We start from the raw sequence: 26,119 nt of genomic DNA, 5'->3' as shown, positions 1-26,119 counted from the left end.
CTTGAAGTACCATGTTCACCAGGATTGGACCCCCCAAAATGAAATCTAGGTATCTGCCCTAAGTAGGGAGTAGGGAGTTAATATATGTAAAAGTCCTTGTAAACTGTAAAGCAAATATTGACTTTATAATTGTAAGATATTACTGTTTTTGGCAATGCCAATAGGCAATATGAATCCTAGTATCTTGGTGGCTTGGTACTGTTTTTTAAGTTTATTTATTTATTTTGAGAGAGAGAGCGCATGCAGAGAGAGGGGGAGAAAGGGAATCTTAAACAGGGTCCGCATTGTCAGCGCAGAGCCTGACTCGGGCTCGAACCCACCAACTGTGGGATCATGACCTGAGTTGAAATCAAGATGCTCAACTGACTGAACCACCTAGACTTGGTATTTTTATGTTTGGAAACTATTTTTAGCTCCACTAGGTGTCAGCATAACGCAGAGAATTTTCAAGAACTCAGCTCAAAGGGCCCTCATGAACAGATAAACTTCTGAGTGTTTTGAGGGAGCAGATGTTCCTTCCATAATGCATGCTCTATTTGAAAAACAAGTGATTTAATTTAATTAGCCTTCATTTCGATAACAACAGTTTTATAATTCACGGCAACAGACTATTGTTAGCTTCTTGTAAAATGTTTTATCAGGATCCTTAGGGACAGGAGATGTACACAAACAAAAAAACAAACAAGCCCAAGACTCAAACAAGACACAATACTTGTGCTTATAAATCATATAAGAAAAACTATGTATCACCACAATTTTCAAACCAGACCCATGGCAAATAGTACTTTCCCCCAGGAGTTGCTGTGAGATCCATCCCTGCACACATGCACGCGCACACACACACACACACACACACACACACACGCACACTCACACACTCACTGGCTCAGCAGTTCCCCAGAGGGCTTCATACAACAGAGACCCAGCATTCTGTGAGGACCACCTCAAGATTTAATTCCATCATGCCTCCTTTGTTGGCACATAGGACAATGGACAAATAAGCCAGCATGGGAGGTGCCATCTTACAAATTATAGGTGGAGAAAAGGTGCATTAGTGGTATGTGCCTGGTTTGTCCCTAATGTGTAGGTATTTGGCTGCCAGAGAATTATACAGTCTTAGAGCTGGCAGTAGAAGGTGTCTTAACTCGGGCTGCTATAACAGAAATACCAGAGATTGGACATGCCTGGGTGGCTCAGTCTGTTGGGCATCTGACTCTTGGTTTCAGCTCAGGTGATGATCTCATGGTTTGTGAGATCAAGCCCCATGTCAGGCTCTGCCCTGACAGTGTGGAGCCTGTTTCGGATTCTCTCTCCATCTCTCTCTGCCCCTCCCCTGTTCACATATGCTCTCTCTCTCTCAAAATAAATGAATAAACTTAAAAAGAAAAATACCAGGGGTGCCTGGGTGGCTTAGTTGGTTAAGCCTTCAACTTTGGCTCAGGTCATGATCTCATGGTTTGTGAGTTTGAGCCCTGTGTCAGGCTCTGTGCTAACAGCTCAGAGCCTGGAGCCTGCTTTGGATTCGGTGTCCCCCCCACCTCTCCTTCTGCCCCTCCCCTGCTTGCTCTCTCTCTCAAAAATAAATAAACATTGGGGCGCCTGGGTGGCGCAGTCGGTTAGGCGTCCGACTTCAGCCAGGTCACGATCTCGCGGTCCGTGAGTTCGAGCCCCGCGTCAGGCTCTGGGCTGATGGCTCGGAGCCTGGAGCCTGTTTCCGATTCTGTGTCTCCCTCTCTCTCTGCCCCTCCCCTGTTCATGCTCTGTCTCTCTCTGTCCCAAAAATAAATAAATAAAAAAATGTTGAAAAAAAAATTTAAAAAAAAAAAAAAATAAATAAACATTAAAAAAATTAAAAAAAAAAAAAAGACCAGGTGGCTTAACCAATAAACATTGATTTCTCACAGTTCTGGAGGCTGGGAAGTCCAAGATCAGGGTACCAGCATGGTAAGGTTCTGGTGAAGACCTCTTCTTGTCTATCTTTTCATCTCCTTCCATGGTGGAGGGGGAGGGAGAGAGGGAGAGAGAGAGAGAGAGAGAGCACGCGCGCTAATCCTATCATGAGGGCTCCACACTCCTGACCTCATTACCTCCCAAAGTCCCCACCTCCAAATTATCACACCGGGGGCAGGATTTCAACACAGGAGTTTGGGGGGAACACTAGCATGTACCCCATCGCAGAGGGCTGAGTTAGCATAACCCCTCTGGAAGGCAATTTTATAACTAATGCCACACTTTGATGAATGTGTCTTTGAGCTTCTGTTCCACTTCAGGGAGTTTATCCTGATATTGCAAAAACATGAATATGAAAAGGGAATGTACTCAAAGATAACTATTACAGCATTAGGTTAGTAAGAGGATTAACTTCAGTGTCCAGCAATAGCCTATTATTCACTTATTAATAAACTGGTGATGATTTTTTTGACGTGGAAAGACGTTAAGCAGATTATGAGACAAGTGTACAGTAGGATCCCATTTTTGCTGCAGTGTTCATATATGTGCATATAGGCCCTGTTTGGGAGGAGACCTAGCAAGGTATTAACAGTGGTTGTTTTTGGGTAGCGGGATTGCAATTATAGTGTTTTTCTTGATTATCTGTACTTTGAAAATTTTCTAGCATGGAAAAGTACTACTTTTTTTTTTAAGTTTATTCATTTTGAGAGAGACACAAAGAATACACTGGAAGGGCACAGAGAGGAGAGAGAGAGAGAGAGAGAGAGAGAGAGAGAGAGAGAGAGAGAGAATCCCAAGCAGGCTCTACACTGCCAGCGTGGAGCCTGATGTGGGGCTTGATGTGGGTCTCAAACTCATGAACCCATGAGATCATGATCTGAGCCAAAACCAAGAGCGGGATGCTTAACTGACTGAGCCATCCAGGTGCCCCTAAGTACTACTTTTTAATAACAAAACAAGATAAATTATTATAGGAAACAAAATGACTGCCTCCATGCCAAGTTTCTGAGTTCATGTCTATTGAAGAAAGCATGTTTGTTAATGCAGTTAGTTTTCTGTTGTTACAGTTGTAGGTTACAACATGATTGTTAGAAATGTTTATTGAATTTGAAATTGTTAGAATTACCCATTAGGGCCATTTCAAAGAGGCAAATGGTGGGAAATTTTTTACTTTCATCCCTGTCCTTGAAAACCTAGTAGCTGTAAGCACCAGCAAATCTGTTCAGAGCAAATCCTCTGAAGGGCTTAAGAAAAGTATAGGAAAAAATGTGAATTAGGGTCATGCCTGGAGTTTTCTGGTGTATTTTGATGCTGTTGTTTTTCCCTTGTATCAGTCCAGAAAAAGGAAAGGAATATATATATTTTTAAGTGTTTATTTATTTTTGAGAGAGAGAGAGAGAAAGTGAGAAAGCATGTGTGTACAGAGAGAGAGGGAGACACAGAATCGAAAGCAGGCTCCAGGTTCCAAGCTGTCAGCATAGAGCCCGACGCTGGGCTCAAACCCACAAACCATGAGATCATGACCTGAGCCAAAGTCGGATGCTCAACTGATTGGGCCACCCAGGTGCCCCAAGGGAAATATTTTTTTTAAGTTACCAAAGTAATACGTGATGACTCCTTCAGCAAATATTGGAGTGCCTAGCATATATACCAGACATTGTTTTCAGCACAGGGGGTGCATCGTGAACAAAACAGACAAAAAATGCGTGCCCTCATAGAGCTTATATTCTAGTTGAGGTAGATGGACAAGAAACAAAGGAAAATGGAAGTACATGATGTGTCAGATGGCAGTAAATACAGAGAAAAATAAAGCCGGGTAGGGGAATAGGTGTGCATGTGTGTGTGCCCGAGTGTGTTCTAGTGGGCGGGAGGGGGGGGTTGTTATTTTATATACTCTAGGTAAGAAGGACTCAGGGATAAGCTGACTTTTGAGCAGAGATCTGAACCTGTGAGAGAGTAGACTCTGCAGGTGTCTGGAGGGGGAAGGTTCCTGGTGGAGGAAGCAAGAGCAGGCCCCAAGGTGCTTGGGATACTTGATGACTAACAAGGAGGCCAGAATGCAGTTTTATTTTCCTTGTAAATGAAAACATCATTGTGGATAACTTTAAATACCTTTAAATCCTGTAAAAAGTATGCATGTATACAGTAATACTGTAAAGAGTAGTGTGTGTGTGTGTGTGTGTGTAACTTTTCATATGTTTATTGGTTATTTGTATTTCTTATGTGTGTGTGAAAGAGAAATATACATACATACACTCACACACACATGCAAATACCTCTTTTTTGTCCACTGAGTATTTTTCTTTTGTGAAGTTGAGGTTTTTTCTTTAAAAAATTTTTTTAAAAACCTTTTTTTAGTGTTTATTTTTGAGAGAGCAAGCATGAGCACAGGAGGGGCAGAGAGAGAGGGGACTGAGGATCCGAAGCAGGCTCTGTGCCGACAGGCTGACAGCAGCGAGCCCAATGCGATGCTCGAACTCGCAAGCTGTGAGATCATGACCTGAGCCCAAGTCAGACACTCAAGCTGACTGAGCCACCCAGGTGCCCCGATTTTTTTTTTCTTATTGATTTGTAAACACTCATTATACATCAAGGATATTAAATTCCAGCCCGTTTTATATGTTGCCAGTATTTTTTCCTAAGTTGTTAATCATCTCTTGATTTTCTTTATGGTGTTTTTTGGCCAGTGCATTTTCTGTAGGTGTAGATCAATCTACATGAAATCCCTTATGGCCTCTGTCTTTGGAGTTACGTGTAGAAAAACCGGGAGAACATTTATTGCATGGTGTTGTGCCATGCACTGCTCTGTAATTGTGCGTCTTTCCTGCCCCACCCGTAGTGACCTAGGTGACCCCTAGATACCCCCAGCCCTAGATGACCTGACCTAGAAGAAAGGACACAGTCCGGGAAAATGTGTGAACTTTGTCCATCCCTTGGAGCTATTGGCTAAAGTTAGCTAAGTTTAGTTAGCTGGAACATTCCTTGGGAGTGAAGAGAGCTACTTTTAATTTCCAAAGATTTGGGTAACCATGTGCATGTTATAAGGTTATACTCTTCAGTGCCCAGAACCAGGTGTGATTTCCATCACTTATTGCTGTTATCTCCCTGGAAAATAATCCTCCATTTTAGCAGAGCTAATTAGGATTTTGAAATTACAGTTTCATTTTGTCCTGAAGAAATATTAAAAAAAAAGAGATGGCAAAAGCCCCCCAAAGCACCACCTTTATAGTTCCCATCTTCGCCTTGTCTCCACATAACCTGAAAAAGTACGGAAAACTCAGTTGTCAGGCATTTTATTTGCCCCAGGTAACTGTTGAAAGGTCTGACCTGTCCACGTTAAGATAGCAGATTACCTAACAGTCGTGGAAAACCCCTCAAGCCAGAGATCCCAATTCTGATTCCCGAAGCAGCAAGTATAAACAATTCTTCAAATTATGTAAGTGCTGTCGGCGGACTGCACTCCCTGTAGCAGGCTTTCTCTGAGGGAGAGAGTGTGTGCTCTTGTGACTGCCACCGTCTGCCCATTTCTCCTGCTAGTGTGTCAATTTTTTTTTTAATGTGTGTTTATTTTGAGAGAGACGGAGATAGCACAAGTTGGAGGAGGGGCAGAGAAAGGGGTAGACAGAGAATCCCAAGCAGGCTCCATGCTGTCAGCACAGAGCCCCATGCAGGGCTTGAACTCACGAGTGAGACCACAATCTGAGCCAAAACCAGAAGTTGGACACTTAACGGACTGAGCCACCCAGGCCCCCTGTTAGTGTATAAATTAAATGAGATCAATGTTGCAAAGAATTTGGGAATAATAGGGGTGCCTGGGTGGCTTAGTCTGTTAAGCGTCTGACTTCAGCTCAGGTCATGATCTCACGGTTTGTGGGTTCGGGCCCTGTGTCGGGCTGTCTGCTGTCAGCACAGAACCTGCTTCAGATTCTGTGTCTCCCTCTCTCTCTACCCCTCCCCCACTCTCTCTCTTTCTCAAAAATAAATAAACATTTAAAAAATTAAAAAAAAAAGAATTTGGGAGTCATAGTTAGTGAAGAACCAACTTGTGACAAAGTCTTACTGAACCTTCAGGGACTTTTATTGCTGTGAGTAATGGACCAAGGAGGGAAATGTGGTGTCCCTTCTACTTCTCTGCATCACCCCCTCACCCCCTGCACCCACTTGAACTTTGAGTTTTATCTCAAGTATCACTTATTGGAGGCAGGTTTCTCTATCCTCACTGACTAGATCAGATGCCCTTATGGTATGGCATAGTCCTTTAGTCTCTTTTATAATATTCATGCATGTGATATTTTACATTGATTTATATGAACAAAACATACATGGCTCCCACCTTTATGAAACTTACAGTTTATTTGACAGGTGGGAGACATGTTAATAATATATGCAGAAGTTCCCTTATCTGACTCTGATAATTGGTTGTCAGTGCAGAGCCTGATGCAGGGCTCGAACTCACTGACCATAAGATCATGACCTTGGCCGAAATCAAGAGTCGCGTGCATAACCGACCGAGCCACCCAGGCGCCCCAAGATTTTCTTTGTGTATGGATGGTCGACTGGTGTTCCCTTGAGTCTTTTCTGGCATCAACAACACTTAACGCATACCCTAAGATTTTCAGTGGAGTGAGAACTTTGATACTGTGAAACAATATGAATGCAGAGTTCTTTGTAATTTTTAATTATTTTTCTTCCCACCACCCCCCATCCTTTCATACTTGTTTTGCTCATATCTGTTTCGGCAGCACTTTTCCCAGTGATTTGTATTTATCATTCTCGATAGCAGCTATAATTTTTTGTTGGTGTGTGGGGGGGAGGGAGGGAGGCAGCTGTCTCTGATGAGAGCTCATGAGGGCCAAGACAGGGTTAGGCAACCAGCTGCTTTTGCAGGTGTCTAAATTTCTGCCTTTGGTGCATGTTGCTCTGGCTCTGTCCACCTAGAAGGTGGGCCCTGGGTGCGATAATTGTGGATCATAGTTCCATGGTTATATCCAAATGTTCCCACAGCTGCTCTGTAACATTTCCCAGAAGTCTCTGGTCCAACTGGATCTGTTTATTTTTCATAGTTAAAGTCATTTCTTTGTGTTTCGGGTACAGGGTTAAAATACAAGGTGTTCCCTAGCCATGTTTCCTTTCTTTTCTTTCTTTCTTTCTTTCTTTCTTTCTTTCTTTCTTTCTTTCTTTCTTTCTTTCTTTTCCCCTAGCCATGTTTTTTTGTTTGTTTGTTTGTTTGTTTGTTTGTTTCACATCCATGGCCACTGAGATGCCCTGAGGTCTCTTGGAGCATATGACTGGGCAGGAGTCTTCTTTGTTTAAGAAGGAACAAAGCACAAATGCCTAGGGCCTTACTGAGCTCACATCCTGAAGCACCGGGCCTGCTGCTGTGGGTGTGCTGCTGTTTCACGCAGGGCACTCCTTCCCTCTTCACTATGCTCCCTGCTGTGTATGCTCTTGGGCCTCCTTGTGGTGCTCAGCGGGCCATGGGCCTGGATCCTGTCTCCCTTGACCTTTGTGAGCTTAAGGTCTAATGGGGAAGTCGTTTCCTAGAGGAGTAGCAATTGGTTTGATGTCAAGCATGATGTTGTTATCCATCAAGATGGAGAATAGCATCTTCCTTTCTCTATTCACCTATTGGCTGGAAGTGCAGACGTCTTTTATTGCAGTAAGACGAGTAAGAACAGAGAATATTCCTCAGGTCATTAGATGCTTAGTGTGCGACCAGAGCAGAATCATGCTGTGTTTGTTATATGTCAGTGTCTACCACTAGATTATGAGGTCCTTGAGGGCAAAGTGTGAAAGGGTGGCTTAAAGCTGGAGCTTTAGAGTCAGATGACCTGAATTCAAATTTTGGCTTTGCCATAACCAGCTCTTCTGACCACAGGCAAATTAAACTCTTTATTGCCTCAGTTATTTCATGTGCACAATGAGGATAATAATAATAATAATAATAATAATAACAAAGACATTTTCTTCATAAGGTGGTTGTACACATTTTTAAAAGACACAGCATAGAAAACACTTAGCAGACTGCCTCATTTGTAGCAAGTGCTCAGTAAATGTTAATTAGGATGCTGCTGTTAATAATAACTCTAGCACTGTCAGCACTTTGCAAATTGCTAGAAATATTTGCTGAATGAATATATTCAGGAAGTAGGGTTTGGAGGCCTAACTAGAGACTAGAGACATTTTAGCACCAGGTTCCCTGGGAAGGGTACAAAAGCAGGTCTGATCATAGATGCCTGCCCATGCTAATAAGATTCACAAAGAACATTTCTTGAGCAGGCATCATCCCAGGAGAGCAGTTCATTGAGTTAGCTGGGATTATTATGTTAAATTCTGCTGGAATGGTCTCATTTATTTATATCTATTATGAGAATAACTCCGGGAACTTGCGTAAGTGGACCAAATGTGGTTGTGACTGAGGGAACCTCAGTGATGGGTTCTCTATATAAAAACCGGGATTTTGCCTTTCTTGAAGACAGCAAGATTCTAAACTGTATTGAACAAAGCAGTTTCGGGGGCACCTGCGTGGCTCAGTGGTTAAGTGTCTGACTGTTAATTTTGGCTCAGGTCATGATCTTATGGTTTGTGAGTTCGAGCCCACATCAAGCTCTGCACTGGCAGTGGAGAGTCTGCTTGGGATTCTTTCTCTCTCCCTCTCTCTCTGCCTTTCTCCTGCTTGCTCTCTCTCTCTCTCTCTCTCTCAAAATAAACAAACTTAAAAAGAAAAAAAAAGAAAAAAGCAGTTTTTGGTGTGGCCACAATTGAATCAAGAAACGTGCCCTCCAGAAGTCCTTAGAGGTTCCAGGTTGATGGTGGAAGATGTCAGCACATGGCCACCCAGCTTGAGTTCTAGTATTCTTTTTAAAATTCTGTCCTTTGGCACTTGCTTCCTTCTTTTGTGGTTCCATGGAGCCGTTTGATATATTGCCTCGGTAAATAGCCTTTAAAAATTTGTAATAATTTGGCATGGGTTCAACGCCTCTGGCTATTTAAAATCCAAAGAATAATGTTCACTGTCCTTAAAAAAAAATCTTAAAAACCTTAAAAAAATCAGGGGTGCCTCAGTGAGTTGAACATCCGACTCTTGATTTCAGCTCAGGTCATGATCTCATGGTTGGTGGGATCGAGCCTTGTGCTGCCAGTGCAGAATCCCTGCTTGGGATTCTCTGTCTCTATCTGCCTCTCTCCTGCTCAAACACACTCTCTCTCTCAAAATAAATAAATAAAGTAAAAAAAATTTTTTGAAAAAATTCGGATCTGTTCTCTCTCCCAAACTTTAGGAAGCCTTTTTCCATCTCCAGATCGTTTGTGTTCTGTCGTGGGATCAGTAACACTAGGTAGTTGGCAGAGTGACGGGCTATAGCTGGATGACTTTGGCAGCCTCCCTCACTCTCAGTGGACACAGCCCATGTCACACTTCACAGGTCACTCAGAGATGTTAAGACAATCACCGTCGTATTTGGTGCATCTGAAAGGTCATGCCTTCCAGCTCGGTCTTTTGGACAGAAAGTGACAGAAATATTCTGGTCTCTTTCCCTTTTTTCAGATCTGATGTTTCGACGTGGCTTCCTGCTTCGGTGCTGTATGTGGGCATAATCTATGCCGGTTCCAGAGCATTATCCAAACTGGTAAGTTTTAGAGACTTTTTAGGGAGACAGTTCCTCTTTCCTCTACCCCTTTGCTTTTTAACTTATTGTGCCTTGGATCCATAGAGGACAGGACATCAGCTTTCGTGATGGTGCACATAGACTGGAGAACAGCATGGGGCTTTTACCCCCTCTCCCTGAACTGAGGATAACCAGATGATAGGGTAGGGCCATCTTGTTTTATAAGATGAAGAGGCACCAATGGAGACAAGGAAGAGAGAGCTGTGATATTTATGGAGCCTGATACAAACAGGGCCAGCCTGCTCTACCTGAGCACAGGCCATCCTCGGGAGCAGGGAGAGTGGGCTCAGCCTGCTCCTTGCTTCTGAGGAACTGTAACCCTGCCCACTGGTGACGTGGACTGGGCGGTGCTGGGCTTAGGAGTGATGTACGTGCCTGGCACAGTGTTGACACCCAGTATGTAGGGACACTTGTTTTACTAGTGTCACCCACCCCATCCAGATTTGAGCTTCTCAAAGGAGGGAACTGTAAAGAACAAACTTCTTCCAGGTACACTAACTATATGAAAATATAAAAATGTTATTTTTCCATCAAAAGACAATCCACTGATACTTCCATTGACCAGAGACTCAGAACGAGGCTTAAAAATCAGTAATGCCTCTTCCTTTCTTGTACCCTGACTGCTCATACTGTTTCTATCTATCAGAAAATGATTGTACTCTGACTTTGCAAAAAATGCAAAATTTACAGAACGATTTAATCTTTTTATGCGGTTTGTTGTTGTGTTGGTCCCTTAGATCTCAGATATGAAAACAGTAAAACAGACACAAAATCTGCCTACCTGCATGATAATGTTATTGTTAGGATAACCCCAAAGTTGCAAAATAGTGGTTGAGAGTTACTAGCGGTTAAGTTCTAAATTAAACCATCATTTTTCTTGCATGATTCATAAGCTTGAGTCATTTAGATGCTGTGTTCAATGGGGGAGAAACGTCCTGGGTGGGCCCAAGAAATGACCAACTGCACACACATTGGTGCTCAGCCCAGAACCTGAGATCTGGACTGGCTTCCTGCTGCCCCTTCTGTATTCTGTCCGGCTTTTGAGTCTGCTGCCTTGCTTTACACCTTCTGGCCTGCAGAGGGCGCTCTCCCTCCTAGAGCACAATACAGGTATTGATAAAAATGATGTATTCTTTCTTTTTTAAGTTTTTATTTGAATTCCAGTTAGCATACAGTGTAATATTAGTTTCAGGTGAAGAATTTAGTCATTCAACACTTACATACAACATCCGGTGCTCATCACAATACCCTCCTTAATCCCCATCTGCTATTTAAACCCCTTCCCCCCCACCTCCCCTCCTAAACCATCGGTGTGTTCTCTGTAATTAAGAGTCTGTTTCTTGGTTTGCCTCTCATTACCCCCCACCATGTTTATTTTAAGAACAATGTATTTCTTGTAGGAACTGGATAGTGATGGATGCCAGAATTTTGAAGTTTGCATAACTATCATTGGGCTAGCAATAACAATATTTTTGTTTGTGCAGTGCCTTTTCATATGTTTCTAGAGTGATTTTCTCTCTTTTTATGTGATTCCCATATTCACCTGACAGGCGATGGATGGGGCAGATGTTAATCACCTGACAGAGGAAGGAACTCAGGTGTGGCAAGTCTTGGTAACTTGCCTCTAGTCCCAACTAGACAGCTCCTCTAACTCCAGACCTTTTGCCTTTTCAGCTTTGTCTTTTTAGGGCCAACATGTATGGATTTTATAATAGCCCAGGGGAGAGTAGTCCAGGCCTAATTTAGACTCTTCTCATTGTAAACATTAGAAAGCTCATAAACTGTTCTAAGCAAAAGGGAAATTTACTGGATCATATATATCATTGAAAAGTTGTAGATCACGCAAGGCTTTATCCAGAGGTTCCAAATACAGTTTCTGTCTCCCTTTCAGTTTTGCTCTGTCTTTTCTCCATTTCACAGCCAGGCTCTCCCCTCATGGGTGTTGTTGACTCCAGGCCCACATCCTTACAACTTGAAGTCTAATGGAAAGAGACTCATCCTTATAGTTTCTGCATGAGTCCCGGTATCCACTCTGAATACAGCAGTAGGGCCACTGCCCTTCCCAGGTCTGAAAGCCAACTAGGAAGATGGTATTATGCCGATTGGTTGGCCCTGGATCATCATCTCCATTTACTGTGGCTGGAAAGACTCAGAGCACCATTTGGCTGGCCCTGGTCTTACAGTATCCGGATCCCATCGACTGAGACAGGGTGTGGCAGATCCTTGATACTGGGATGCTTCCCCAAAAGAAGGGATAAGGATACTAGGTGGCCTAAAATCCTTCAAAAGCCCATTGTAAAGGTCAGTCCAGTATATTCTCAGGCAGATGAGGAGTTCCATAACCTACTACAATGCTCCTTGAAGTGTGATCCACATGCGGTGCCAATCTGTGAGCTCTTTGTCACCTGTCCATAAGGAGATTGTGCTAGAATGTACATCAACTTTGGCACTAAACACCTTGTTCAGTTGAGCTGACTTTTTTTTTTTTTCATAGTGAGACTTCTTGAGAAAGGAAGCAGTGCACTGATTTACCTTCTGGCCTGAGCTTATTTTTGGGGTGACTGGCACTGTGAGTGGCATTGGGCTAGAGCACAGCCTTCTTTAACAGGCAAAAAGAAGCTGCTGCAAAACTCAAACTCTTCGAGCAAAGGAAAACAACCAAAACCCAAATATACCCAATTAGAGTGGGAGGAACACAGAAAAGAGACACTCATTATTGTTTTTCAGTGAAATAACAACCCGGCATCTTTTCTTTGTTTTCTGAGGTTTTTGTTTTTACATAGCTGCTTACAAGTTTATAGAGTGGGTTAAACACAAGGCAGTCATACAGCTTGTGTTAGATAGAAAACAGGCATCAATTTGCTGCCGTCAAGCTGTCAGTTTAATGAATCCACAAGGAATTGGGGTAAGTGCTCAGTTAAAATCCGTGGGTATATTGTTATGCAGAACACTTTCCAGGTAGTTCTGCTCCACAAAGATCTCCCTTATCTGACAAGATTTTGAAGCTCTGTTCTTCTGACGTGCAACTCCTAAGAGGAAGCTGGTTTAACTCATTCTGTAAAGGCATAGCAGGGAAAATTCTTTACTGGTTTTTCCTCCTCACAACCGAATGATATACAAAATTAAGGGAAGGGGATTATTCTTGTGGTTTATCCATTCAGCACATACTCATGGGGGGTCTACTATGGGCTGGTCGCTTAAAAACAAAGAAGATATGGTTCCTGACCTTGAGAAACTTCAAGGGGAGTGGGAAAGACACACAGCTCACCATGGGAAGAGACACTATGAATATTCGGTGTTAGCGTGTGCCGGGCACTTTCCGTTGCCACTCTTCATCACACATGAGGTCAGACTTAATTACTCCCGCTTACAGATGAGGAAACTGAGATCTAAATTATTTGGCCAAGGTCAACAACTCGTAAATGTTAAAGCAGAGGTGTAAACCCAAGCGTGTCCAACCACAACAGGTCATCTCCAAAGCTTACCATCTTTCCTCCCTAAATCACATCAGGGGAGACCCAGGGGAGATCAGCCCATCAGGGCTGAGCTGGGGTAAGTAGAGAGGAACCATGTAGTTGCTGTCCCGTCTACTTGGGCTAATTGGGGCAGTTTCTCCAGCTGTCCTACACTGAATAAGGTCACAGTGATGACGATGATAATGGTTCTGATGGCAGGAGTGTTGGTCTTTGGAGTGTCAGTACAACCTTGACTGGTCATTATTACTCTCATTGTAATTTCCCAGCCGAAGCCTCATCAGCGTGACAGGGTTGCCTCAAAGCCTGTGCTGGTGAGTGTTTAGAACAGATGTGCAAAGTCATACATTAGTGAGCTTGCCAGTGAGAGGCCATCCTGGTGTTGGTGATTTGGCTGCTCAAACCATGTCGTTTTCTTGCCCCGGGGAAGCCAGGGTCAGTAGTTGAAGGACTCTGCAAATCTGAGCTAAGGCAGTTTGACAGGACCACTCTTGGTCTCTCACCCAGCTCTTTGATCTTGGCCCTTCCCTAAATGCTTGTTGGGATGTGTCTTCCATGAGCACAAAATTCACTCCGCACATTGCGATGGAGCTTGGATGGGGTGTTGGTAAGGACACTACGTGGATAACTAGACCCAGATGGAGCAAATTACTCAGTTAAGCAGACTGGAGCCCATGGGTCCCCTTCCCATTTGTTTGGCTCTTATATTACGTAAAGGAACTTGGATCCACAAAGGAAAAGAATGTAAATGTTGATATAAAATGGAGACTCTTCCCCTGATGTTCCCTGTTACTGCCGATTTGAGGCAGCTCTCCTCTTTCATGTTGGTTTCCTACCAGAGCTGATCAGAGTCCATTTGCAAGGATTACTTTTTAAGGCGTGGGCTTGGTGGCAAAATAGTAAACCCCTCCTCTGGATTTTACTTATCTTCTTGCTCCATCTGAAGATGATGTTCTCCATAACCCTTATAAAATGACTTATTAAAACAGGGCTGCAGGGGCGTCTGAGTGGCTCAGTCAGTTAAGTGTCTGACTCTTGATCTCAGCTCTGGTCTTGATCTCAGGGTTGTGAGTTCAAACCCTGTGTTGGGCATGGAGCCCACTTAAAAAAAAACAAATAAAAAACAAAACAAAACAAAAAAACCCGGGGCTCCAGGGGAAAAAGTTTATGACACTGGATTTGGCAATGATTTCTTGGATATGACACCAACAACACAGGCAACAAAAAAATAGACAAATTGGACTTCATCAAAATGAAGAACTTTGGTATATCAAAGGCCACCATCAACAGAATAAAAAGGCAACCCATTGAATGGGAGAAAATACTTGCAAATCATTTATCTGATAAGAGATGTTGAACAGAGTTCAATTTCTAGGCCCAAGACAGAGCTCCTCCTTTTTGGGGTGCTACCAACTAAACTTTAGCATTCCTGTAAATGCTTTGCTTGACCAGAAACACAGTACATCCAGACAGCCAATCCCCAAACACCACGGCAACTCTGGGTTCTATACTTATTTCCTTGTTCCTTGATCTTCCTAAATAAGGTCAGATCTGCAACCCCAGATAATCGTACCATTTCCCTATTGCCACTTTTTTTTTTTCAAAATTTTTAATGTTTATTTATTTTTCAGAGAGAGAGGGAGAGACAGAGCATGAGCAGGGAAGGGGCAGAGAGAGAGGGGAACACAGAATCCAAAGCAAACTCCAGGCTCTAGCTGTCAGCACAGAGCCAGACATGGGGCTGGAACTCACAAGCCCTGAAGTCAAGACCTGAGGCAAAATCAGAAGCTTAACCAACCTAGCCACCCAGGTGCCCCTCCCTGTTGCCACTTCTAATGCTTCATAAAACTCATTCTTCCCCAGAACCCTTGGGAAGAGTGCCCCACTATTTCTGAGGCACCATACTTCCCCAATCCAAGGATTGTTTTCCCTTGAATAAAGGACATCAACCTCATTACCAAATTTAGTTTTGTCATTCAATAGGGATTAATATCCAGAATATAGAGAAAAATCCTCAACTCAACAACAAAAACCAAACAGCCCAATTCAAAAATGGCCAAAGGACTTGAAAGGATATTTCTGCAAAGAAGATGTACAGATGGCTAATAGGCCCTTGGAAAGATGCTCAGCATCATTAATCATTAGGGAAATGCAAATCAAAACCATAACAAGATACCACTTCACATCCCCAAGGATGGCTGTCATCAAAAACCCGGAAAATAGTAAGTGCTGGTGAGGATGTGGAGAAATTGGAGCTCTTGTGCAGTGCTGTTGAGAATGTGAGCGGGTGCAGCTGCTATGGAAAATAGTATGGAGGTCCCTCAAAAAATTAAAAATAGACTTACTGTATGATCCAGCAATTTCACTTCTGGGTTTACAAAAAAAATTGAAAGCAGGGAGTTGAACAGATATTTGGACATCCAGGTTCATAGCAGCACTATTTAAAATAGCCAAAAGTTGGAAACAACCCAAGTGTCCTTTGATGGGTGAATGGATAAACAAAATGTGGAATATGCATACAATGGAATACTATTTAGCCTTAAGAAGGAAAGAAATTCTGACATAGGCAGCATCTTGGATGAACTCTGAGGGCATCATGTTAAATGAAAGGCGCCAGTCAAGAAAGGACAAATACCGTGTAATTCCACTTCTATGACGTGCTTAGAGTGGTCAAGGGGCCAGGGGGAAGAGAGAGTGAGGAGTTAGTATTTAATGGATACAAAGTTTGAATTTTGCAAGTTGAAAAAATTCTGGAGATGGATGGGGGTGATGGTTGCATAACAGTGTGAATATACTTAATGCCACTGAAGGTACCTTAAAAATGGTTAAAATGAGGGGCACCTGGGTGGCTCAGTCGGTTAAGTGTCTGACCCTTGATTTATGGCTGAGGTCATGATCTCATGGTTCGTGAGATCGAGCCCCAGCGTGAGGCCTACTTGGGATTCTCTCTCTCCTTCTCTCTCCCCCTCCCCTGCTCACATGCTCACGCACATGCACACACACTCAAAATAAATAAATAAGCATTAAAAAGAATACATACATAAATAAAAATGGTTTAAAATGGTAAATGCTATGTGTACATTTTATCTCAATTTTAAAATATATTTAAAAAACCCTCGACTCTGTTAGAGGCTTTCTTGAGGATAATAAGAAGAGGAGGAGATGATAACGGGTTCTCACTTGACTAACGCAGACTTTCTTTGGCTGCTGTAGGACACGCATATTTGTTTTAACTCATTCATGTCTATGCATTTCAGTAAAAAGTGTGAGAAAAATAGCAATTCACTGAAAACAGGCCAGTCTGCCCTCTGTTCCGGCCTGTACATTTGTGTCCCCAAGTGAACGAGCTGGAACGAGCCGCTGTCCCTTGGGTCTTTTCTTATTCCCAGGCATCTTGCCAAGGTGGAGGAACCTTGGTGCTTTAAAATGTCCATTTTTCACACAACAAGGCCCCTAAAACACAGGCCAGCTACTTTATGTGATGCACAGAGGAAGGACAGAGATGGCCTCCAAAAGCTCATACTGGAGATACACTGGCAAAAGGGGAATCTGGTCCTCTGCCCTTAGGGGCTTTGCCATATAACGACAATAATAAGATTAATGGAAATAATAATAACTCATGCAAATCAGCTTATGAATGTATTCATTTGCATGTACATCTTTAAATACCTCACCATCTTCCAGAAAGGATGTGTGGTGGCTTGAAAGAATAATTAAAATAACATAGACTTTTTTAATGAATGGAATTTTACAGGAAATCTAGGTGGAGAATAATAGAAGAACTAGATGAGGCTGCAGAGAGACTTAGTGCATAGACATTCATACTGTAATATCCTACAAAATAAATACAGTTGGGCCTTGAATTTAGTTTTCAGCATTCTGTGGCCAAATGAAAAAGTTACAAGACCCTCAGTGCTTGTAGGATAAGAGTGGGGTCATTGCTACACCTGTCGCAAGCATAGTATAATGTATAGAACTGTTGAATCACTACGTCGTATACCCGAAACTGTTGTACCATTGTGTGTCCATGATATTGAAATTAAAGTTAAAAGAAAAACAAGAGTGAGGTCATTGCTGAAGAAGAGCAAAGCTTCCTTACTCTCAGGTCCTGTGTCCTCCAAAAAAGTAGACTGGGCCACTTAATGAGGCAGGGTCTTCAACAACATCCTTATAACAAACACAGTGGTAGCCTAGTGTCTAGGATTCTTAGAGTATTTAGGATGCATGATGAAATAGAACAGTTCAGTAGGAGCAGTTCTCTGGGGCTAAAACTGCTACCCTGGTTATCTGGCTTCCTTTGCAGACTGCCCTTAGGCAACCATCCAGGAACATTGTTTCTGGCATGCATGATTTTGATAAAAATTGGGTAGTCAACAGTTCAAAATTACATTCTTTGGCAAAAGCCTGGGGTGTAATTATTTTATCTTGTAGATTAAATCCACACCCACATATTTAAAAATCACCCAAAGAGAAGATGGGATTGACATTCTTTTACAAAAATTAACAAGCTGACCCCGAGCTCCTGCGTGAAAAAGGGAGTCTCATCCTTGTCTACAGAGTGACCCAAGGCCCTGCCTGTGGGTGGGGCCAACTTCTCCATAGAAAACTATTCTAATTCAGTCCCAACACCTGAACAAATAACAATCAAGGCTTCAAAATTCCACTCTGGACAGCATGGGAATAATGAGAAAATATATTTTTTTTAACTTTTTTTAATGTTTATTTTTTATTTTTATTTTTTAACTTTTATTCAGTTCTGAGAGACAGCGCAAGCAGGGGAGGGGCAGAGAGAGAGGGAGACACAGAATCTGAAGCAGGCTCCAGGCTCCAGGCTCCAGGCTCCGAGCTGTCATCACAGAGCCCAACACCGGGCTCGGAACTCACGAACAGTGAGATCCTGACCTGAGCTGAAGTCGGCGCTTAACCAACTAAGTCATCCAGGCACCCCTAATGTTTATTTATTTTTGAGAGAGAGAGAGAGAGACAGAGCCCAAGGAGGGAGGGGCAGGGAGAGAAGGGGAGACACAGAATCGGAAGCAGGCTCCAGACTCCCAGCTGTCAGCACAGAGCCTGACGTGGGGCTCGAACCCATGAACCATGAGATCACGATCTGAGCCGAAGTTGGACACTTAACTGACTCAGCCACCCAGCTGCCCTGGGAATAATGAAAAATTTTAAATAATAGATACCAACTTCTCTTCACAGCCAGAGAAAAATTTCCCATGGTACATAGATAAAATGTTGAATTTTAAGCTAATGGACTCTAAGAATAAATTAGTTGCAAACTGTACCCCTAGATAACTAACTAAATTGGCTTGCAGTGTAGTTGAATTTGGCTAATTACATTTTGTGTCAAAAATGATGATTTGGGCTTTATCTTGGCCCAATCTTGGCCATTTTTCCTGAATGAAAGATAGTAGGACCTTTTGTTGTTGAGGCCATTCCTAGACCCCTGACAATGTGGAAGAACTTACCTATTTTTTCTGTTCTCTTTAGCAGCAAGCAAGTATATAGATTTGCTAAAAGTGGTTTTCAAACTATTAAGAGGAAGGTTAAAAAAGAGAACCAAAATATATTCCTCCATTTTCTTATCTGCATAATGGGGGGTATTAATAACATCTACCTGGTAGAGTTATGACAATTAAATATGCAAAAGCAGTTAGGATAGCAGCTAGCACATAATAAGCATTCAATATATCTTAGGTATTATTATTGCTAGTATCATTTCTCAGAACTTTTGTCTGATTTGACAAAAAGTAAGTCCTGCTGAACCTCACTTCATAAGATAATAAAGGGCAGGTTTTCTAAAAGAATCAGTCACTAGGGGCTCTCCTGAACTGATAGCATAGTTCAGACTGGGACTTGTACACAGAATTAGAGGCCAAGGAAAATCAGTAATAAAAGTTGCAAACTGTGTTAATAACTGCTTTTCATAGGCCTCTATGGAGGCTGAGATTGTCAATTGTACAATTACAGGTTTGGGTTTTTTTTCAGTTATTTATTTATTTTGAGAGAGGAGGATAGCATGTGCATGGGAAAGGCAGAGAGGGAGAGAGGGAGAGAGAGAGAATCCCAAGTAGGCTCTGCACCGTCAGCGCAGAGCCTGACACAGGGCTCAAACTCATGAACTGTGAGATCATGACCTGAGCTGAAACCAAGCGTCGGATGCTCAACCGGCTGAGCCACCCAGGCACCCCACAATTACTGTTCCTAAAGCCTGCTAGCTTCTCAGTAGAAAAATGGCTTGAGAAATCCAGAGTTAAATTTTTTAAAGTAGCAGTGGAAGCTATCCTTTAAAAAAGGATAAGAGGGACACCTGAGTGGCTCAGTCAGCTGCGTCCAACTCTTGGTTGTGGCTCAGGTCATGATCTCACAATTTATGGGATTGAGCCCCAAGTCGGGCTCTGTGTTGACATCGTGAAGCCTGTTTGGGATTCTCTCTCTCTCTCCCTCTTTCTCTGCCCTCCCCCCACTCTCTCTCTCTTAGTAAGTAAATACATTAAAAAATAAAAGAAAATTAGAAAGGTCATAGAGCTTACCCTGAGTTCATGTATTTTATTTTTTATTTTATTATTTTTAAAAGATTTTATTTTTAAATAATCGCTACACCTAACATGGGGTTTGAACTCACAGCCCCCAACACCAAGAGTCACATGCTCTTCTGAATGAACCAGCTGGGTCCCCCTGAGTTCCTATATTTTAGATCATACCAGTTTTCTTACTGGAGGGAGCAGACTGGTGGGATTTGGAACACACCAGTCCTACTGGACTTTGGACAGTTGTAGGGCCAGGAAGGTTACACTGGGGGCTTGCTGTAATTTGGGTTTTGTAGCATCAAGGTTAGGAGCTTGGGCTTTGTAGAGAGCCTGGATTGGAGGCATGGCTTGGCCTCTGAACTCGTTGTGAGCTCTCAGCAAGTTTCCTCATCTTCTGAGCATTCGTTTCCTTGTCTATAAATCAAGTGGTAGCACCCACTAATTGAGTTGTTGGAAGGAGTTTTTGTGTGTGTTTTTTTTTTTTAATTTGGAAACAAACATTCCAGATGTTTGATCTGGTATTCCAGATCTGTGATCTAGTGTAATGAGTGTCTTTGATACCAGATTTTCCCAATGTTTTTTAACATGATGGAATAGAGGGCTTTAAAAAGAATATACCTTCTTTACATGAATTCAAAAGTCCCATGATTAAGAGCCATCTCACTTTTAAAAAGTGGGGGGAGCGCCTGGGTAGCTCAGTCGGTTGAGTGTCTGCCTCTTGATCTCAGCAAAGCTCTTGATTTTAGGGTCATGAGTTCAAGCCCATGTTGGGCTCCATGTTGGGCTCCATGCTGGGCATGGAGCAGTGGGGGTGTTTTCCTCACTTTATGCGGAAAATGCACCAAATAAGGTTGAAGGCGATTCCTGGTCACAGCCTGCCTAACCTCGCCCTCACTGTCATTCTTGCAGCCCTTTGGGCCAAATGCAAAGAGCCTGTGACATGAGCAGAGCCCAAAGCAGCCCCCAAGGCCCCAACATGGCAGCTGGGAAGGAGATTTAAATAAAAGAATGCAATTAAAATACTTAGCACTGTGCCCAACACATTGTTGGTAGCTGTCATTAGTGTACTTGAAAATCAATTCTGTGTGTATGATAGATCCTTTTCCAGAATGTGACCAGAGCAGAGTCTAGGGAGATCGAGAAAACTATCCATGGTTTATTAAATCAAGAAAATTAGCCTCCTTTGAGGTCTAGAGTTCCTAAATCTGGTGTCCTTTAAAAAGGTCTCCATTTTGGGGGGCACCTGGGTGGCTCAGTCGGTTAAGCCTCCCACTTTGGTTCAGGTCATGATCTCATGGTTTGTGGGTTCGAGCCCTGCGTCAGGCTCTGTGCTGACAGCTCAGAGCCTGGAGCCTGCTTCAGATTCTGTGTATCCCTCTCTCTCTGCCTGTCCCCTGCTCGTGCTCTCTGTCTCTCAAAAATTAAAATAAAATTTTTAAAAAAGTCTTCATTTTTTATGGGTTTATTTATTTTTGAGAGAGAGAGAGAGAGAGAGAGAGAGAGAATGCGCACATGCAATAAGGGTAGGTAGGGGCAGAGAGGGGAGGGGACAAAGGATCCAAGACAGGCTCTGCACGGACAGCAGAGAGCCCAATGCAGGGCTTGAACTCATGAACCATGAGATCATGACCTGAGCCGAAGTTGGATGCTTCACCAACTGAGCAACCCAGATGCCCCAAAAGGTCTTAATTTTAAATAAATAGTATCCAGGCTGCCCTTTCATATTTTCATGTAACCCACCCAAGATTTTCTTTGCTATCTTCTCAAGCTGACAACCAGAAGCCCAGGCCCTAAGTTTGCCAAACATGGCCTAATAGATAAAGCCAGTTAAAAAAAAAATCTCTATTGATCTTAAAACAATAAATATTAATTCAAAATATAAAAATTTAAGAGGAGTAAAAAGAAGCACAAAAGATAAATTAAAAACTAGAAAATAATAAATATCAAGTATGATTTTTTTAAACCCTTTTTAAAAATTTTAACTCCAGTGTGGTTAACATATAGTGTTGTATTAGTTTCAGATGTACAGTATAGTGAGTGATTCAACACTTCCGTACATCACCTGGTGCTCATCATGACAAGTGCCCTCTTTAACCCCTGTCACCTATTTCATCCAACCCCCCACCCACTCCCTTGGTAACCATCAGTGTGTTCTCTGTAATTAAGAGGTTACTTTTTGGTTTATCTCTCTCTCCCTCTTTTTCCCCTTTTGTTTCTGTTTTTTTCTTTTTTTGAAGATTTATTTATTTTGAATGAGAGAGAGTGAGTGAGCAGGGGAGGGGCAGAGAGAGAGAATCCCGAGCAGGCTCCTCCCTGATGTAGGGCTCTATTTCATTTACCGTGAAATCATGACCCTGAGCTGAAATCAAGAGTTGGACCCTTAACCGACTGTGCCACCCAGGTGCCCCCCGCCCTGTTTGTTTTGTTTCTTAAATTCCACATGTGAGTGAAATCATATGGTATTTGTCTTTCTGTGACTGACTTATTTCACTTAGCATAATAATCTCTAGGTCCATTCATGTCATTGCAAATGGGAAGATCTCATTCTTCTTTATGGCTGAGTAATGTTCCATCACTTATTATATATATGTATACACATATATGTATATATATACCACATCTTCTTTTTAAAATTAAATTTTTTTAATGTTTATTTTTGAGACAGAGAGAGACAGAGCATGAAGGGGGGAGGGTCAGAGAGAGAGGGAGACACAGAATCCAAAGTAGGCCCCAGGCTCCAAGCTGTCAGCACAGAGCTTGATGCGAGGCTTGAACTCACGAACTATGAGATCATGACCTGAGCTGAAGTCTGATGCTTAACTGACTGAGCCACCCAGGCACCCCCACCACATCTTCTTTATCCGTTCATCTATCAATGGATACTTGTGCTGCTTCCATAATTTGGCCATGGCAAATAATGCTACAATAATCATAGGGGTGCATATATTCTTTCAAATTAGTGTTTTAATATTCTTTGGGTAAATAGCCAGTAGTGTGATTGCTGGATCATAGGTAGTTCTATTTTTAACTTTTTGAGGAACTTCTGTACTGTTTTCCATAGTGGCTGCACCAGTTTGCATTCCCACCAACAATGCACAAGGGTTCCTATTTTTCCACATCCTCACCAACATTTGTTGTTTCTTGTGTTGTTGAGTTTAACCATTCTGACAGGTGTGAGATGATATTCCATTGTAGTTTTGGTTTGTATTTCCCTGATGGTAAGTGATGTTGAGCATCTTGTCATGTGTCTGATGGCCATCTGGATGTATTCTTTGGAGAAATGCCTGTTCATGTCTCCTGCCCATTTTCTAACTGGATTATTTGTTAAAATAAAGTATGATATTTTATTATCCATTTATTTATTTTTATAAAGTATGATTTTAAAAGGAAAAAACAATTTGAGTTGCATTTTTAATGAAAGATAAATCAGTAGAAAATGTTAAAAAGGCAGGAAAATGTAAGGCAAGAACTCCAAAAGAATAAAAAACAGTGCAAGTTAGAACAAAGTACTAAAATAGGGAAGAGCTACAAAGTTTTAAAAACAAGGTAAAAATATATCCTCCAAAAAGATAAAGAACAGATCCATCTGGAAGTAGGCGAGTGACGTGATCTTAAGTGGGTCCTCTAAGCTGGAACAGTTTCCCAGCTCAGGGTCCTCTGTCTAGGCTGCTGAGAGTCGGCTGTCTGTTAATACTGACCACTTTTTGTGTAGTGCTCCCGAACCACTCCTCTATCCTTTACCTACTCGTTTCTGTCATTCCTCCCAAGTGCTCCGGGTCGTAGAAATTGCTATCCCCATACAGAGAAGCAAACTAAGGTTTGGATAAGTGCCTTGCTCCACTAGCCCCTTCTGATGCCAAAACCCATGTATATGCTTGATCTTTTTCACTTTTCAAGAAATATTGACATCAATATATCACAATGTATTGTTGTCATCAACAACAGAGACAATAACAAAATCCCACACCCTTTAATCCTTCTCACTCAACATGTCAAGATTACCCATCAGATTCGGAGAGACTGACATTCTTAGCGAACAGCCCAGCAATAGTAAATGTGCAGTGGGTGCTCTGTTTACCTTAATAACCCTCTGGAGTGTTAGGGTTTTTTTTTTTTTTTTTAAGTTTATTTATTTATTTTGAGAAGAGAAAGAGACTGAGTGCATGTGCGAGCAAGGGAGCGGGCAGAGACATAGAGGGAGAGAGAGAATCCTAAGCAGGCTCAGTGCTGTCAGCACCGAACCTGACACAGGCTCCATCTCACAAACCATGAGATCATGACCTGAGCTGAAAATCAAGAGTTGGGCACTCAACTGACTGAGCCACCCAGGCACCCATGGAGTGTTAAGGGTTTTTTTGTTTTTTTTTGTTTTTTTTTATCTCTTCTCCTTTCCCTCACTTTTTTTTGGGTGCAAATTTGATCCCAGTCATTCAAATATTTACCTCAGTTCAGTCTCCTAAATATCTCCTTAATGTGAACACTTTTCTCCTTTTTCACTGCCACTGCTAAGTTCAGGCCGCCATCTTGCCATTCCTTGTATTAATTTCCCATGACTCCTGTAACAAATTACCACATATCGGGTGGCTTAAAACAGCAGAAACTTGTTGTCTCCAGCTGTAGAGAATATCAGTGTTATTGTGCCGAAATCCTGGTGTGTCCGCAGGGCCCCACTGCCCTCCAGAGGCTCTACGGGATGATCCACTTCTCGCCTCCTCCAGCTTCTGTTGGCTGCTGGCATTTCTTGGCTTGTGTCCCATCACTCCAGTCTCTGCCTCTGTGGTCACATGGCCTCCTCCTCCGTGTGTGTCAAATCTCTTTCTCTTACAAATATATGTGTTTGCATTTGGGGCCTACCCAGATAATTTGGGGCAAACTCCCCATCTCAAGATTCTTAATTTAATCACAATTGCAAAGACCCCTTTTTGCCATGTTAGGTGACATTCACAGGTCCCAGGGATTAGGGTGTGACTGTCTTTCAGGGGGCCATTTTTCAGTCTGCCACACCCCAAGACTTTTGCAACCATCTCTGCCTTCTGTCCTCTACTGGGAGCCCAAGTTCCTTTAAACACACAGATCAAATCATGTCATTCCCTTGAAACTCTTCAGCGGCCACTTGGCTCTTGGCAGGGTTCTGACACTCTGCTGAGTAAGTGCGCCTTTTTGTGTATTCCATCAGAGCTCTTACCTCGATAGGGACAGTCTCCCTATCACGTATCCACCTTGTACGTGGGATGTTTTTCCTGTGACACACAGTAGGTGCTTAATAAATATGTGTTGAGCCTCTACATCCACCTCGCCAAGAATAATACTCCAACAGAGAGCACTAATCCACGCAGAAGAGTTTTTGCTGGAGAGGATCATATATGTGAATGCCAAAAGTTCCCACGGATCTTTATTTTTAAGCAGAAACCAAGTATTATGTAATTAAGGGATCAAAGAAAACATTTTCATGCTTATTACATTATTCTGTTTTCTTTCAGGCCATTCCTGTGTTTCTTACTTTGCATAATGTAGCTGAAGTTATCATCTGTGGGCACCAGAAGTGTTTTCGGAAAGAGGTAAATGATAATGCAAAATGCTAGTCTCGCTTCCCTTGCTTTAAATTTCAGAGATGAACTCTTTTTTTTTTTTTTTTTTTTTAATGGCCCAAATTAGTGTCTACCTTTTCCTGCCATCTGTTTCCTGTCAGTGGTCAAGACTGCCTGGCAGTCATCACTAATTTCAAGCATCGTGTATTTGACATCTCTTCAGTTCACTGTGCATGTGTGGGAATGCTTGATCTGAATGGCACTTGGCTGCAGGTCAGGGCAGAGCAAGCACCTTGGGATATGAGGAGGAATTTACTGTGGGCTGAGGAATGGGGGCGGGGGTCCTTATTCCCACCCACAATGAACCCCAGGGGCCATAGGGAAACATATTGCAGAGATTCACGTAGGGTGCTGGGAGCATTACCTCCCCCTTCCACCCCCCCCCCCCGGGGGAAATCCCCTTTCTTCCCAAGCCCAGCTCTGCCTCACACCAGCTCAAGCAAGTGTCTTTGCTTTCTGTGCCTCTACTGGGGAAAAGGGGACACTAACGACACCTGGCTCATACAGTTGTTGGGAGGACGCAGCGAGGCACATGTGTTAAGTATTTCTGAAAGTTTCTGGCGCCTAGTAGGTATTTATTAATGTTATTAGTGGCAGTTTTAATTTGGTCCTCTTTTGGGAGCTCTTTTTTCTAACATCTGCCCATTTGAGATGGTTTCATATAAAAATGTGGAACTTTCCAACCAGAGAGGCTAGTTGGCCATTCAGGCAGCTCACTTCTTACGGGTGTGTGGGAGAGAGAGGCATCCTTCCCATGGCCGAGGCCACTCCATACACCTGTGCACCCTGTCATTCCCATCTGCTGCTTGCGGGCAGCTCCATGGACTACCTCCTTATCCTGGATAGCTGACCTCTCTCTGTCTCTGCTGGCTGACTTTCCTCAACCAGTGGACACACTCAGTGCT

At 42.7% G+C, this 26,119-nt stretch overlaps 1 protein-coding gene across 6 annotated transcripts in view; it reads left to right on the top strand.

The window, feature by feature from the left end:
• Positions 1–26,119, top strand: part of TMEM241 (transmembrane protein 241) — a 114,938-nt gene that overhangs the window by 14,820 nt on the left and 73,999 nt on the right. For all 6 annotated transcript variants that reach the window (XR_006195200.1, XM_042910383.1, XM_042910387.1 and 3 more), the window contains exons 4-5: positions 9,497–9,578; positions 25,107–25,184. Coding sequence is in view for 5 of the 6 variants with exons in the window: in XM_042910383.1 (XP_042766317.1) it covers positions 9,497–9,578; positions 25,107–25,184 (160 nt within the window). In the remaining variant the exon portion in view is untranslated. The remainder of the gene's footprint in view (positions 1–9,496; positions 9,579–25,106; positions 25,185–26,119) is intronic.

This window comes from Panthera leo, chromosome D3 (assembly GCF_018350215.1).
Source record: "Panthera leo isolate Ple1 chromosome D3, P.leo_Ple1_pat1.1, whole genome shotgun sequence".
NCBI lineage: Eukaryota > Metazoa > Chordata > Mammalia > Carnivora > Felidae > Panthera > Panthera leo.
This window is presented reverse-complemented; position numbering and strand designations above follow the sequence as displayed.